The following is a 15,393-nucleotide window of genomic DNA, read 5'->3' on the forward strand; positions in this document are numbered from 1 at the left end:
TCCTATTACATAATATACTACAATAGCTGTCCCGTGGTAATGTTCTTGACATAATTGAAAAAATGGAAATTCAGACAAATTGTCCTGGAAGTGCATTTCTATAGTTTGGCATCTCTGCAGTCATAGCCAAAAATGCAATTTTACTAATAATTGGCAGTTATTTATTTCGGTGTTTCGGCTTTCGGTTTTCCACATTAGGTTCCAAATTTTCAGTTTTTGGTCAAGAATTTTCATTTCATTCCTATAAAACACTGCAAACATTTCCCTGTTCCTCTTGCAGTATGTGTCTGTCAGGCATCTTCAATGAGTAATTTTTCTTATTTTGTTATATGAGCAGTGGTTAACTTCTCTATAGTTTGTTCAAATGGTGTTGCTGTACTCCTTCAGCTGCAAATCAGTGCACATGGTCAGTTGGTCACCCTGGTCTGTATTGTTTTTGTTGATAAGAAGGGACACTTACTAGAATTTACTGTATGTTACAAGTTCTGCTTTTTAATTCCAAAAGCACACGTATGAAAATAAGTTAAGGTGCCAAATATGCCTTTTCAGATGTAAATTGACATGTTTTTTTTTTCCCTTTTCAGCATGTTTACGCAACAGTTTTATTTGATAATTCCAAATGTGACAGAATTGTTTTCCAGAGTAGAAACAAACGATATCTTATGGCAGTCAGTCTGACTTAAGAACATTGCTATATTACTTCTGTTCAAATGCAGAAATAGTCTTTGGTATACCCTCTGTTATTGTTGATAGATAGAGTGAAGTTTCTTGTTTTGTGAAGTGCAAAACTGACAAGGGAGACACTTAATGGAAGTAGATGAGTGTTCCCTGTGCTTGTAATAATTTGTCATTGTTACTACCACACCTGTCAAACGTGAACCTTTTTTGACGGTCCCATCACTTTTTTACTTCTTTCCTATTCTGTGCAGCAATAGCAAGCAGTAGATTACAATGAGATAAGCAATTATATGATGGAGGAAACCAGACCCCCCCCCCCCCCCCCCTCCCCTCCCCGCTGCAGTTATCTGATGCTGTGGTTCACTGAGGCAAAGGGCTTGGGGTAATGTGACATTCACGCTGCCATTTATCTCCTCCTCATCGCTGTTTACCCCAGTTAAAAGTGCCTTGTGCTCTGCATCCTCACCTGAGAAACCTCAACAACACAATGTATTGTTCACCTCAGAATGTGTAACTGTCAGGCAGACAGGTGGGATAACTACTTACTTCCTTGTGCTGCCTATGTAGTTAAATATACTATTATTCTGCACCTGTAGGGCCAACTTCATTGCATGTGATGCTGCTGCGCTTGAAGCTATTTCGGTGTTTCGAAACTGTTGGTTAGCATGCGGTTGAAGCGCACATTATTTATGATGGTCAGATGGGCAGAGGTAGCATGATTGCAATGTGTTTTCAGTACATAGAGTTGAATGGAAAGCAAAGCATTTGTCCAACGCTTTATTGCACACAATGCACAAAGGAAAGGATCGCAAGTATGTACAGTCAGAGCCTAAAGTTTTCCAGTCAAAAGTAAACTAAAAACATGGCTGACAAATGCAATAAGATAATATACAGAATGCTTTGTGAATGGATAATCTGACTAACTATAAACCTAATCTTTTTAATTCAACATTAGACCGAATAAATTCATAGAGAGAGATACACTGTAGCAGTATATCCAGGATATACAGGTTGTGATAAATGGCGATTTCTTTTCTCAGCTGTACACATTAATACCGTATAGTATCTGTGTACACCACCATTGTTGAGAGATGTTCGACAGCATTTTGGTTTATACCGTTAACACCGATTTGGCAATCTGTTTTTGGGTGGGTTCCATTGCACTTCCCACTTGGAGTTTGGAAATTTCTAACTTACCGGGTCTCTGGAATGCAGAATAAGTACAGTAAACCCTCGTTTATCCCGGGGGTTAGGTTACAAAAACAAAAAACAACTGCAGTAAATGAAATCTGTGAAGTAGCCACCAATTATTTATCTTATTACTATAGAACTTTGTTTCATACAGTACAGAAAGTCATGGCAATGTAATCAGCAAAAAAGCATTTTTGCTTTCCAGAATTCATTGTTTTAAACTACAGTACTGTCATTGTACAAAATCAAGCTAAACGTTGTTCTTTACTTGCATTTGTTCCTTTCAATATTGTTACGAGTTTGCACATTAGCTAGTTGTCGTGCTAAAGTTGGTGTTTGTGAATTTATTTTTTTTAAACTGTGACTGCGGCTTGTGTTTTAGAGTTTTTTTCCTCTCATGTCCTTTGCACCCTCAAGCAATTTGGTAATTTACCAATTGTATGAGTTACAGAAGAGCAAGCGACCTTCTGTGAGTTATTGCTGCCACATTTAAATCATTTACCCTACAAATCTGACTTTATCGAGGATGAGCAGGTGAGTAACTGCACTATACTGACCTTTAAGAAAAAAAATGTGCAATGCACTGAATAAATGAACGGCGATACAGAGAGGGAATTATATACCAGAACCAGAAAAATGCATCCATTTAATTACATATTTATTACCGTGGGTCCAGCGCAAATGAAGTTGAAATGTCTTATGAAAGTTTTTTTTTTTTTTACTTTTTTTTTTTTTAATATCATTTAGAGGGGGGGAAACATAAAGTGATAACTTAATTTCATTTTTGGCCTAAGTTGAGACAGCAAATGCTGTTAAAACCAATTAATTTTTCTTCCAGCCGACAGGTGCATGCACAACACACTAACAAAAGTCGAAGTAACTTGAGGCAGAGCATGTCTGATCTGTGAGTGGACAGCAAAGTTTGTGCAAACAATGCACGCACCTCTGCTATCACAATGTGAGACATACGTTCGTGATCTATGGTTGCCATGACAACCACAGGAATGCTATTATACTTGTATACAAGCAAGTGTATCTTTGCATTGATTTTTTAAAATTTTGAAGCTGATGGCCAAATAAATATAGTTATCTTGCATCATTTTCAGCTGCTATTTTGGTAAGAAATCACAGGCTCAATGGGTAGCAAAACATTAATTAATTGTAATTATTCATGTGGCGCGGTAATAACTTGATTCTTTGGGTTGATTCTCAGTCCCTGCATTTCAAATAGAACTTATGTATTACATGTAGAACATCTTTTTGTCTTTGAAGCTCTGAATTGCACTAAAATGTTTTGAGGTCCTATCAGTGATAAGATTTCAATTCTGATAAGAGCTCAATAACTCACTGAACTTGAGTTCACAGTGAAAACAAAAAGCTTTCTCCTCTGTCTTGTCTTGCTTCTGTCACTGTCTCCGCGTTGAAAGTTTGATGTGTTTGTGGCTGCTGCACTGCAACAGAAAGCGGATGAATGAGAGGTGCAACCATCTTTATTTTTAAATTGGTGGTGTCGGAAGTGGTGTATTATGTTTTTTGTGGGTGTTAAATGTTTTTCCCCCAGCTTCTGATAGGAGTTATGCTGTTTTTGTGAGTGACATTTCACTTGAGGGTGCTTCAGGAACCATCCAACTAGAGTTACATTGTTTTTTTTATTTCCAAACATAGATCAACTTTGTCCTCCTCACTTAATAGTTTTCAAGATGCCAAAATGTCAGTAAATCATCTTTATCTTGTCCCATATCTGATCGAGATAGTAATGCTGTCTTTTATCTGTCCACATAAACATAATGTGCTTTTTGAATATGAAAATAAAGCTGATAACAGTGAAACAATTGACCACAACTCCAGCCCAGATGCTCACACGCAGACGAACTGGCCAAGCCGCCTCCAACTCCATTTCGTCACTCAAAAGCCTATACTCGGTATTACATTTTTATGATGGCAGTTTGTGTGTTGTGTGTGCGAGTCATGTCCAGTTGTAGTCGGTTGTGCGTGTGTTTAGGTGTGTGTGGTGTGCTGTCACACGGAGGAAGAGGCCCTGTTTCCCTTATCTAACAACAACAGAGCAGTGTCGCCATTGCTACAAGCTGCACTCTTTACAGGCTTTGCGTGTGTGTGTACATTCTTGTATAAAGTACCTGAAAGCAACACTTGAGTAAAAATACAACGTATAACAGAAAACAACAAGTAGAAGTGACTTTGACTTGAAGACTAAAGTTATTGTTGTCACTTTGTAGAATATTACTGGAGTAAGTCTTCAAGTATCTCAAATGTGCTGTATCAAAAGTCATTTGCTAATATTAAATGTACTTAAGTATTGGAAGTAAAAGTATGATGGTGCCTTGAGATATGATTTTGATTCCTTTCCTGACCATGCTCGTAACTTAAAACACTCGTATCTCATCTTTACCAATTGAAATTAATGAAAATGCCACCTATCCGGTCCAGCCTGCACCCCCCCCCCCCCACCACCCCGAAAAAATAGATTAAGATTAAGTAAGGTTTTTTTTTTTTGTAATATGGAAAAATAGCACTCTATAATATTGTACTGTACATAAACATAGCAATTAATTCAATTAAATAGAGTGTGATTAATAAACAAGCCGGCACGGTGGACGAGGGTTAGCAGGCCACAGGGGGCCAGTATAATACAGTCATTTTGACACAAGTGAAGAATAGTACTTCATATTCTACTACCACTCAGTAAGATGTTGTAATATTAGTCATTCATTCTTCGTATTGCAAAGAAAAACTATATGTGCCTGTTGAGTATTGTTACAGTATATAATCTGTCTATATGTGTTGCTCCACCATTTGTGTTCAAATATATGTCGCTTCTAAAACCACAACCATCGATGCTAAACCTAAATACACAATATGTAAATCACTTTGTTTTATGTTTAGTTTTCGAGTAAATATTAACTGGGAGTGGGATTAAATAGCGTAAAGCCTCTTTTTTGATGAATTGTTCAATATTTGCCAAACTGAAGTGAGTGAGTTCACTGCCATGTATCTGTTTTTTCATTTGCAAGTCAACGAAAAAAATCAGCTGAATGAATGACATGTCGTATCTCGAAGTCACTCATATCTCAAGGCGCCACTGTATTAAAGAACATAGGGAGTGGTTAGAATTTAGAGAATGTTTTTATTTATGTATTTCTAATTTTTATTTTATCCTAGTTAGCTTGGCCATCATGCAACGCTACCATCATCTGGGCTCAAGCTCGAAGGAATGACAGCGGGAGACACACACACACACACACACACACACACACACACACACACCCTTTACCAGTGTGTTCATATAAAGACTTCCTGACTACCTGCGTCTCATTTCATGACCTCTCCCATACCTGTATCTCTCCCACATCAGTACAGGCAGTACTTCCGCTTTGTGAGACACGGTTCAGGCATTACATCAACAAACAATTTCTTTGGATTATATTTTGTAGTAACGAGTTTTGAAGGAGGCGGCACGGTGGGGCGACTGGTTAGTTAGTTAGTTAGTTCTGAGGACCCGGGTTCAATCCCCGGCCCCGCCTGTGTGGAGTTTGCATGTTCTGCCCATGCCTGCGTGGGTTTTCTCCATTTTCTCATCCCAAAAACATTCATGGTTGGTTGATTGAAGACTCTAAATTGCCTGTTGGTGTCAATGTCAGTGTGGATGGTTATTTCTTTATATGTGCCCTGCAATTGGCTGGCGACCAGTTCAGGGTGTGCCCCGCCTCCTGCCCGATGATAGCTTGGATAGGCTCCAGCACTGTGAGGATAAGCAGCTCAGAGAGTGGATGGATGGAGTTTTGAAGATGATTAAGGGTAAATGTATCACAGTAAAATGTAAATTTTATTTCAGAAATGTAGAGGAGTAAAAGTGAAAGTTGACAGAAATATAAGTAATGAAGCAAAGTACAGATTCACTGTTACATTACAAGACCATTTGTGACCGTGTGTGTGTGTGTGTGTGTGCGTGTGCGTGTGTGTGTGTGTGCGTGCGTGTTCGTGTGTATGTGCGTGCATGTGTGTGCGCCATGTTCATTGTTTGCTTTGGGTGTGGTGGCAGAATTGGTACTGTAGTCTTTCTTGTCTTGTTTTTTACCCACTCCCATGCAACGTTGTCTTTTTTGCTTCCCCCCTCTTTTATTTTGGGTGTGTGTGTGTGTTGGAAAACATCAAAATTCAGGGGCACATTGTCTCAGATTGAGGTTTGTTCGGTCTCTTCTGCAGCTTAATTGAACACAGAAAGAGGGAGGAAGTGAGAGCTGTAGAAAGAGAAATCAAGAAAAGAGGGTGAAGATGAGGAAGGAGGGTGCTCAAACAGGCATGCATATTGCATGAGGAGCCCCCCCCCCCCGTCCCCGTTGCCACCGTGCACCCCCTCTATACACCACCACCACCACACCCCTTTCTTCACAGAATGGCTGTGTACTGTTCTGGGCTTATTAATTCCGCTCGGTGAGAGAATTATATTTAGAGGCTTGGTGTGCTGAAAAAAGCTTTTAAAGTCACAAGTATTACCCATTCTGCTTGAGATTCTCTTATATACATTGAAAAGTTCTAAAAGTTTGTTGAGTGTGTGTACGCTGTACTTTTTCTACATTTTTATAGTCCACTTTGATGTAGAACGAGGTGAAAGTACAACTGTACCAGTAATGGGCTCCACTTTTATCCGCACTGTAGTGAAGGACGAACATACAGTATATGATTAAAACGTATAGTGGTTACGTCAGTAAAAGTAGTCCTGCTTTAAGTAAACTGAATGTAATGGCAGTGTAATTCAGAGCTCTGATTAAATCCCACTTCTGACATATCCCGGTCACAAAGTGCAACTTAAATATGATACATAATTTCATTTCTGGTATCGCAAAATGTAAGCTCATTAAAAACTATGACATTACTTGTAGATGTGCAGTAATTATAGGGACACTATCATAAATGTAACATAACATAATGTGAAATTTCCCAAAAAAGATAAACATGATATAGGGCTGCACGATTATGGCCATAATAATCATCACTATTATTTCGATCAATTTTGTAATCACAATTATTTCATCACGATTATTCCTTATGTGAGGGAAAAATCTTTATTTTTATTGCACTACTTTTCAGTGCAAAATGAATTTTTAAATAAGAATATAGGACAGATAATAATAAAATAAATGTACCCCAAGAATTTCTACTTTACCAAGTGCTAACTGAATAAATATGCTATTAGAAAATGTAATGACGAAGTGCAACTTAATGGAAGCAAATACAGTTAATGCATAAAACGCAATAACATTAGTCTACAAGCACCGACTTTTCATTTGAAAAACCCCGTCAATATAGTGAATTGTCAAGGACGATGTTCTGCTTGATTGGTCAGTCGTGCGTGGTCACAAACTGCAGAGAACTCGACAGTTGTGATTTCCGTCTTCATTTACTTCTGCTGTTCTTTTTCATTGCGGTCAGGCCGGCCGAAAAGTTGAAGTCAAGGCAGCCGCTACAACGATTGTTAATATAGTGTTCATGGTGCCTATCCGCCGAGAGGACCAACTTCAAAGTAACAGCTTTATATATTACTACATTGGACATCAATGCAATTTTACGCTTTTATTTTGAAATTGGTCACGGAGCACGGTGAAGGCCCTTAATGAAGCCTTAACCATATGTTCGCCCCCTGGCGCCTTGCTGACTAGGTTGCGGGCATTGCTGCAAATGAAGCACTTTTCATATGCAACAGCGCCCGCATTTGAAATTTAAAAAAGCGCCGACGATCAGGCTCATTTTATCGTGGCAGCCAAAATTGCCATCACGATTAAAATTAGATTAATTGTGCAGCCCTAGCATGATAACTTTGTCTCACAAGTACTCTGTAAGATTTTCTATCAAAAGTTGCCTCAATTCAACCTTTTTAAAAGTAATGCACCAAAATTAAAAGAAAATAAATACCTTTTTGATTTTAGTAACAACAATTTAATTAAAATAATACTGGTAGCTTCCTTCAATTAATGAAAAAATGTCTCCTTTTTTGAAATACAACTTTTTGTGTTGATGTTGCTCGGAAAAATAACATGTCGGCGCTTAACTATTCATAAAAATAAATTCCATAATAATGCAAAGCACATTTGTAGCGCTGCTTATTTTATTAATCAATTAATCTGTGGATTATTTCATCAATTAATTGAGGGATCAGATAAAAAAAAAAATACAAAATTTCCATTCCTTTATTCAAACACAGGACATGATTTTCAAATAGCAACAAATGAACAAACATACACTGATGATGATTCACTTACTGGTTTGGTCTGTAACAGCCGTCAGAACATTGTCAAAAATGTTGAAATGACACACTCTCTCTCTCTCTCTCTCACTCTCTCTCTCTCTCTCTCTCTCTCTCTCTCTCTCTCTCTCTCTCTCTCTCGCTCTCTCTCTCTGTGTCTTTCTGTACCCAACCCCCCACGTAAACAGATGTTGCCTCCAAGGTTTTATGTGGAGCTTATGGATTGTCCATCAGTCAAACCCAAGCTTGTATGGCTGCCATTCGGCTGCCCTCCGTCTCACCTGTGACTCGATGAAACGTTCCCAGTGTTGTGTCGCGAGATTAGCGCAGTGTAAATATTACATGGTTTCCCTGGGTATGCTAGTTAGCATAAACGTCAACCTTGTGGCTTCATTAGCTTTGAGACACTCAGCTTTGTTGATGATTGCGAGGCATGACCTAGTTGTGGGCCTCGTGAGCTGCGCTACTTTGTTCCCCATCCACTTCCTCACTCTCTACCTCACCACCTACCTTTCCTCTCGCACAGAATCCCTATTATTCATTGTCTCTCTCAATTTAAGGCCTCACCTTCATCCTTTTAGGCCATCTACTTTGATCTTCCCTATTATCTTTTTATGTATGCATTCTTTAGTTCTTAATTCATCTCTCTTCTACATCCTATTATTACTCTCTCACATCCTCTTTATTCCTCTCTCCCAGAACCACGTGTCACGCAGGGAAACATCGCAAGCAGTGGTCCCCGCTGAACAATTACTATGCAAAGCAATCCAAATAGAGATATTTGCCGAAAACAACATGTGTGTAATTACTGCTTAATGAGGCCCTTGTCTCAGGCAGAATGCCCAATTAGACTGCCGGAGAGCGAGCGATGCCAAGGCCCTCTGAAGAAAGAGAGGGGAGAGAAGTAGAGGCAGGCTGCAACTGCAGCGAGAGGTTGGAGACGATGAGAACATGAGAGGAAGAAAGCGAGGGGGGATAGAGAGAAATGGAAGAGCAGTGAATGAGAAGATGATTTCTGCTGTAAATGTGGAGTAATGGCAGAGCTGATAGCATTGAATCGAGGATAAATTGGCATTTTAAATGGAAGAGTGAGGCAGTGCATAGGAAAGCTGGGGGGGTGGGGGGGGGTTAGGCGGCAGTGCTTTATGTTGCAATATATGAGCAGCCATGTTGAAGCACAAAATGGCTGACCTTTCTAGGTTGCATTTTGTCTTTTTGATGGGTGTGTGTTTTTTTTTTTTCCAAATTTAATATTTATTATCACTGATGGTGTAGTGGTACATTCGCAAGACTTCAGTGCAAGCAGCGTGGATTCAGTTCCCACTCGGAGACGGTGTGAATGTGAGAGTAAATAGTTGTTTGTCTCATGTACCTTGCCACTGACTGGCGACCAGTCCAGGGTGTAATCTGCCTTTCGCCTGAAGTCAGCTGGGATAGGCTCCAGCCACCCACGACCGACAGCATGAGCGGTATAGAAAATCGATGGGTAGATTACTTGTGGCAATGTCAAGTTGAATGTTTTTGGAACTTGAAGTTGCATGAGAGGCTTTACACTCGGAACATTCTGTTTTCCTTAGGAGCTTGCCCAATTTGTTGTTACATTTCTCTTATTTACCAACTACACTCTAGGGAATCCTTCAACAAAGACATCAAAGTAACTTGAGACACCAGATGGATTGTTTCTGCAAAAGAATAAAGTTGTTTCACAAATCCAACTGGGAAAGCTATTTAGAAGATGACTGGTTAAACATGTCATTTCCATCAGGGGCAAACAGATCAACAAGTGGCAGAGTGCGGTACATAGTGCCAGCTTGACAAACAGCCGGCATCTCCAAGTGAGTTAAGAGAAGAAAAACACATCCTTTTCATCAAGATAAGCCTTCAGTGATGTTCTTGATCTTTTTTAAAATAAAGATACGTTGCCCAGAACTACAGCATCCACACTGTTCTCTTAAGGCACCATGATTTACAACCTTGCATTTGAACTTTTTTCTTTAAACCAGCCTTTTATATTGTTATTATCAGGTCCCAGATTGTTCTCATGAAATGCTGCAAGCTATTTTTTTCATTGTCAAACAGGTTTTTGAGTCAAGTTTGTCTAATATATGAATCATTGTTCAGTTTATATTGTATTACTTGTATCGTATACTGGTTTTGGATAAAAGCGTAATGAATTTTGAAAAGGAATACGTCGCAAAGTAAGCCCCTGCGTTTACTTCCGGTGTAATTTGACGTACGTTGAAGGTTACAATCAAACTATCTTTGGGCACCACGTCTCTTTTTATATTCATACATTTTAGGAAAAGCGACGAAAAACCTCGATACTTTAGAAGGTTCGCAACATGCCTGTATCATCCTGGCCTTTGGTGGCCAAGGCTCCCACACCAGAAGGAGCTGCACAATAATTTAATCATGACAAATAAACTGCTTAGCTTATTCTTTGCATTCTATTTAATTATGTTATTACTGTATACTTTAATTAAATAGAATACTGTAGAGTGCTATTTTTCTTATTAAAAAATGCAATAATGGAATTCCCATAAATTTCATGGGGAAAGATGATTCGAGATATGAGAGTGTGGAGTCAAGAGAGTGTTCACGGGAAAATAATTAACTCTTAAATTGAGGCACCCCTGTATAATGTTTCTTACAGCCTAGTAAATTTCCATACTGGCTGCCACTATATGCATCGTTAACCAAGCAATGTCCCAAAACGTCCATGAATTTGTATTTTTCACCCACCACATGCTCATTTAGCTACCTTTCTCATATCAACAAGACGATTACATATAATATGGTCTATTAGTCTAGTTAACGTTGATAGTTGAGGTTATGATTTCATCGGCATGGGTTTGTGTTTGCAACTTCCTATCTACGCTTCATCAACCTGTATAGTTTATTGTCCCGATACGAAAGTATCACTTTTCTCTGGACCCAGAAGCAAGCGGAGGCTGAGAGGGTTGTGGTGAAAGGTTTATTGAAGAGGATATCAAGGTGGACCCCTGGGGCGCATTGGCAGGTCGTCGGGACAGGGAACGTGCGGCAGGCGTTGGCGTGAGCAGGTGGATGGCTTGGTGGCGTGGTGGAGGAGGTGAGCACGGCGGGGAACACAGAAGGAGCACTGAGGACAAGGAAGAACACGGAGGTCAGAGGTATAGCAAAGACTGGCGTAGCTTATGTGCAGGTTTGAGAGCCGTTGTACCACAGGAGAACGTTAATACTCTGGCAGTGGAGTCTTGGATCTGGCAGGCTTTGATTCAGGTGTTGATGAAGGCTGATTGATGACAGGTGTTGCTGTTTACTGGGAAGAGAGAGAGGGAGGGAGTGATAGGGGGCGAGAGGAGCGCAAAGCGCCAACCAAGCTCCAACAAAAGAACTGCAGGGCACAGCTCATGACAGTTTATGATGTTCAGGTATTTTTCTAAGATTTTTCCCATTGATTTTTTTATTTGGGCCAACACAAATTATACATATAACATTTGAATTCAATTTGAAATGTGCTATGCGTATAAAGACTAAGAAGTGATGATCTGCTGTCAGACCAAGTTTGATAAAGATCTGATCCAGATTGTGCATTTGGCAGCCATTTAACGTTGAATGCAAAATCACATGTAATATGAAGATGCTCATATTTCATCAGATTAGGTTGGCTGTATATTCATGTATTGTTCGTATGTAGGCTCGTTTTACATTGGATCTGGAAGAAATTGTGAAAATAAAAAATTACCTTTAAATCTGGTAAATCCTAGTTTATTGATTTTGCAGATGACAAATGTATAAACCTTGAATTAAGTTCTACGTGCTTGTTGGTCACTGTTTTAACCTCGTATGTCATATCTTATTTCTTGTCCTCTCTTACCCAGCATGTGTTTATTTTGTCTTCAAGGCTTCTTTTTTTGTGTGTGCACAAAGACGACCACCCGAATGAAAAAGGGCTCCCAGTAGCTTCACATCTGAGGACTCTGGTGTTGGAACGCTGTCGAGTTTGATCATGTTGTCTCTGCTGTCTGGCTTCTGTGCAGTGATATTACAAAGAGTGACCTCAGTCAGCAAAGAAAAAGAGGGCTTCATTTGACACATTGAGTTTCTTTGTGTGTGTGTGTGTGTGTCTGTGTATGTGTGTGCATGATTGTTATTATCCAGTCCAGTCAAGGTTTGTTCCATTTGCTGTGTGCATGCTATGAAAAAGTGTGATGCCTTTGGAAGCCAAGGGCGTTTCACAATACGTCTCCTCTTAACAGGGTTGCAGTTTCTCTGTCACCTTGACACTGCATCTGTTCACTTACTGAGCTGTTTGTGGGGAGGAATCTCATTTTCTCCTGAGCTAAAAACAGAGTGCGAGTTGCATTTTTTCCTCTTTGTCACAGCTGATCTTTGCAGGGAATTCCTGTGGGATTAATCCTTCCAGCATACTTGACATCACAGCTCGCGTGTTGCATGTAGCACTCAAGTGGTGGCGCAGGATTGTTTCGCTACACTCTCGGCAGGGCGGGGGTGGGGGATCAGGGGTCAATGTTTGAGTCCTAACCCCCCGTCAGACAGTGTTTTGGCACCTGCGGCAAGCGATCTTTTAATGTCTTGTTAGCTCGCTCCCAAAGACGCAGCGTGTCGCCGCTGTGCGCTGATTCACACGCCGCAGAGCCCACAGGGAACGGCCTATCTTTCACCACTGAGCTCATGTAGTCTCATTACAGGCCTCGCTAATGAACAGTAATTACAGACAGTTCCATGCCACACATAAGGTTTAACCAGAGTGACAAAGTCATTAGTCTCACTCTTCAGGCCACCCGTAAAGGGCTTTCCACTGCACAGCTCCTCCATGGTGTATTTATTTATTTATTTTTATTTATTTGAATACCATGTTAATTTCTTCTCTCTGTTTCTTCCCACAGTTTGATGGTGACAACATGTACATGAATGACAATAACCAAGAGTTTCGGTCACCAAACCAGGTAGGTGTGCCCATATCTGTTACCAATTTTATTTTGGTGACAACGTAAACATTAAAACAAACAATGTCTGTATTAATGTGAGTGTAATGTCCTGCCCTCCCTTCTGTGTTTTTCTTTGTAAATATTTGTAAATATAGCATGTATAAAGGTAATTACTGTCTCACCATACTTTTTATTGTTTGGAGAATAGTCCATACAGCCATAAAATCTGCTCAGGTTCACAGGTGAGCTGGACCTGATTCTAGCTGACTTTGGGCATTCACACTTAGATTCACAGCTATGGGCAAGTTCGATTCTTCAATTAAACTAACATGCATGTCTTGTGGGAGGAACTTTGGAGAAAACCCACACAAGCACGGGGAGAACATGCAAACTCCACACAGAAAGGTTCGAACTGATATTCGAACCTTGAACCTTTGGCTGAAAGGCAGATGTCCTAACCTCATGCGCCCACTAATGCTGCCAATGGAATAATCACTTTTTGTTTGTTTCTGGAAATAGGAGTATTGCTAAGATTTTCCCATATTTTTTTCCCAAATTACAGCCATGTCCTAATATATGAATTTATTTTCTTTATTAAAATAAACAAACTCTGATTTATTGCCATTTAGCTGTTGGTTGTGTTTGTGGTTGTGGTTGTGATTCAGATTCACTCGCTTTGGAAAAAATCTTTGGATACAAAGCTCAGTGCTGAAAGTTTTCTGTTCGTGATTGTTGTTTTTGTGTATGCTGTTGTGATTGCTAGGATATTCTTCTTTCATCTGGTTTAGTTTGGAAAGTCCAAATGTGTTGTCAGTTAGATAGTGATCAGAATTTGCAGAATTCGAGTCTCAGAAGTCATGATAGCAAAAGTAATCAATTTGTCTTAAACAGTGAAAATGTTGGAAAATGTAAGGTTTATTGCCCCCAAGTAAGACTTTTGTTCATACCTTATAATGCACAGCACTTGGACCATTCTTGAAAATATCACTTACTTGTCTGAATAAAAATGAATGAGTGGCTGAACACATCTATTATACTATTCCAGAATCATACCTGTCAACTAATAATGTTACATTTCAATAACTAATTGAAATCGCTTCTCGGCCTTTTGGCTAAGATCAAGTGTAGTATCTGTTCTTATCAGTTTAATAACTAATTAAAATCATGGAATAGAAATGGATCAATATAGCCATGTTTGGTTGTCTTGAACGTCACTCACTCATAGCAGGGATATTTGATTTTGTCCCGTTTTTCCTTATGTAATGAATAAACATTAAATGCCATTTGACAGATTATGTTATTTTAAACATGGCATATGGATTACACCATCAGCAGTGTATTCACTGTGTGAGTCAACAGGTCACTCAAAGCTCAGCAACCACATCGCACCACTCGCAGCGCTATTGATACCGCTTACCGACTGGATGCACAGTCATGGTCACAGTCGGGGAGGTACGTACAGGCGCGGCGTTGAGTGCTCCCAGCTGCTAGGCGGCAACACTGGGCGGGACATATGGCCAATTTTGGAACGTCGCAGTTTGTTGATCGAGCAGTCAGGAAAGAGAGTGAAAACATGGTGAGGTGAACCCTTCTCATCAATTAGAGGCTTGCTAATTACGGTCAATGAGGGGTCAAGACCAACGGATGCACACAGAAAAACACACACGTGTCAGTTTCTCAATTGTAATACAAAGTGATGGGAGGCTGTAGCGCAGTCGGTAAAGTGGGTCGTCCAGTGACCAAAGGGTTGGTAGGTTGAATCCTGGCTCTAACTTTCTTTTTTTAAGTGTCCCTGGGCAAGACACTCAACCCTAAATGTCTCCCAGTGGGCATGGCAGCGTTTAACATAACAGCAGCGACTCATTAGCATATGCATTACACCATAATGTTGTTTTCCCCTTCAACAAATAACCAATGATACAAAAAACAACCGCACTCTGACCAGGGGTTGTGCATACCTGCAAAAACATTCAAGACTGTTTAGTAGTTAATTGTGTTATTTTATATTTTTCTACATTTGTTGAAATGTTTCTGTTTATCTTTTGCATTTTTATATTTATAGTACCTCATATGTTAATAAAATGTTGAACGACTCAGTAGTTTCGTTAGTTTTCAGTACAGATACTTTAAGACTGGCAATTTAAAAAACAATACACAGTGGAACAGGACATCATGATGGACGACTGGTTAGCACATCCGCCACACAGTTCTGAGGACCGGGGTTCAAATCCCGGCCCCGCCTGTGTGGAGTTTGCATGTTCTCTCCGTGCTTGCGTTGGTTTTCTCCACCCACATGCCAAAAACATGCATGGTGGGTTAATTGAAGAC

The 15,393-nt window shown here is 39.8% G+C and overlaps 1 protein-coding gene and 1 pseudogene across 6 annotated transcripts in view; both read left to right on the forward strand.

Moving 5' to 3' along the window:
* Nucleotides 1–15,393, forward strand: part of LOC133407880 (thymocyte selection-associated high mobility group box protein TOX-like) — a 118,847-nt gene that overhangs the window by 52,781 nt on the left and 50,673 nt on the right. For all 6 annotated transcript variants that reach the window (XM_061686237.1, XM_061686321.1, XM_061686410.1 and 3 more), the window contains one exon: nucleotides 13,024–13,083. In XM_061686237.1, the coding sequence (XP_061542221.1) occupies nucleotides 13,024–13,083 (60 nt within the window). The remainder of the gene's footprint in view (nucleotides 1–13,023; nucleotides 13,084–15,393) is intronic.
* On the forward strand, nucleotides 14,158–14,333 carry LOC133414227 (U2 spliceosomal RNA; annotated as a pseudogene).

The sequence above is a fragment of the Phycodurus eques genome, chromosome 1 (assembly GCF_024500275.1).
Source record: "Phycodurus eques isolate BA_2022a chromosome 1, UOR_Pequ_1.1, whole genome shotgun sequence".
Classification (NCBI taxonomy): Eukaryota; Metazoa; Chordata; class Actinopteri; order Syngnathiformes; family Syngnathidae; genus Phycodurus; species Phycodurus eques.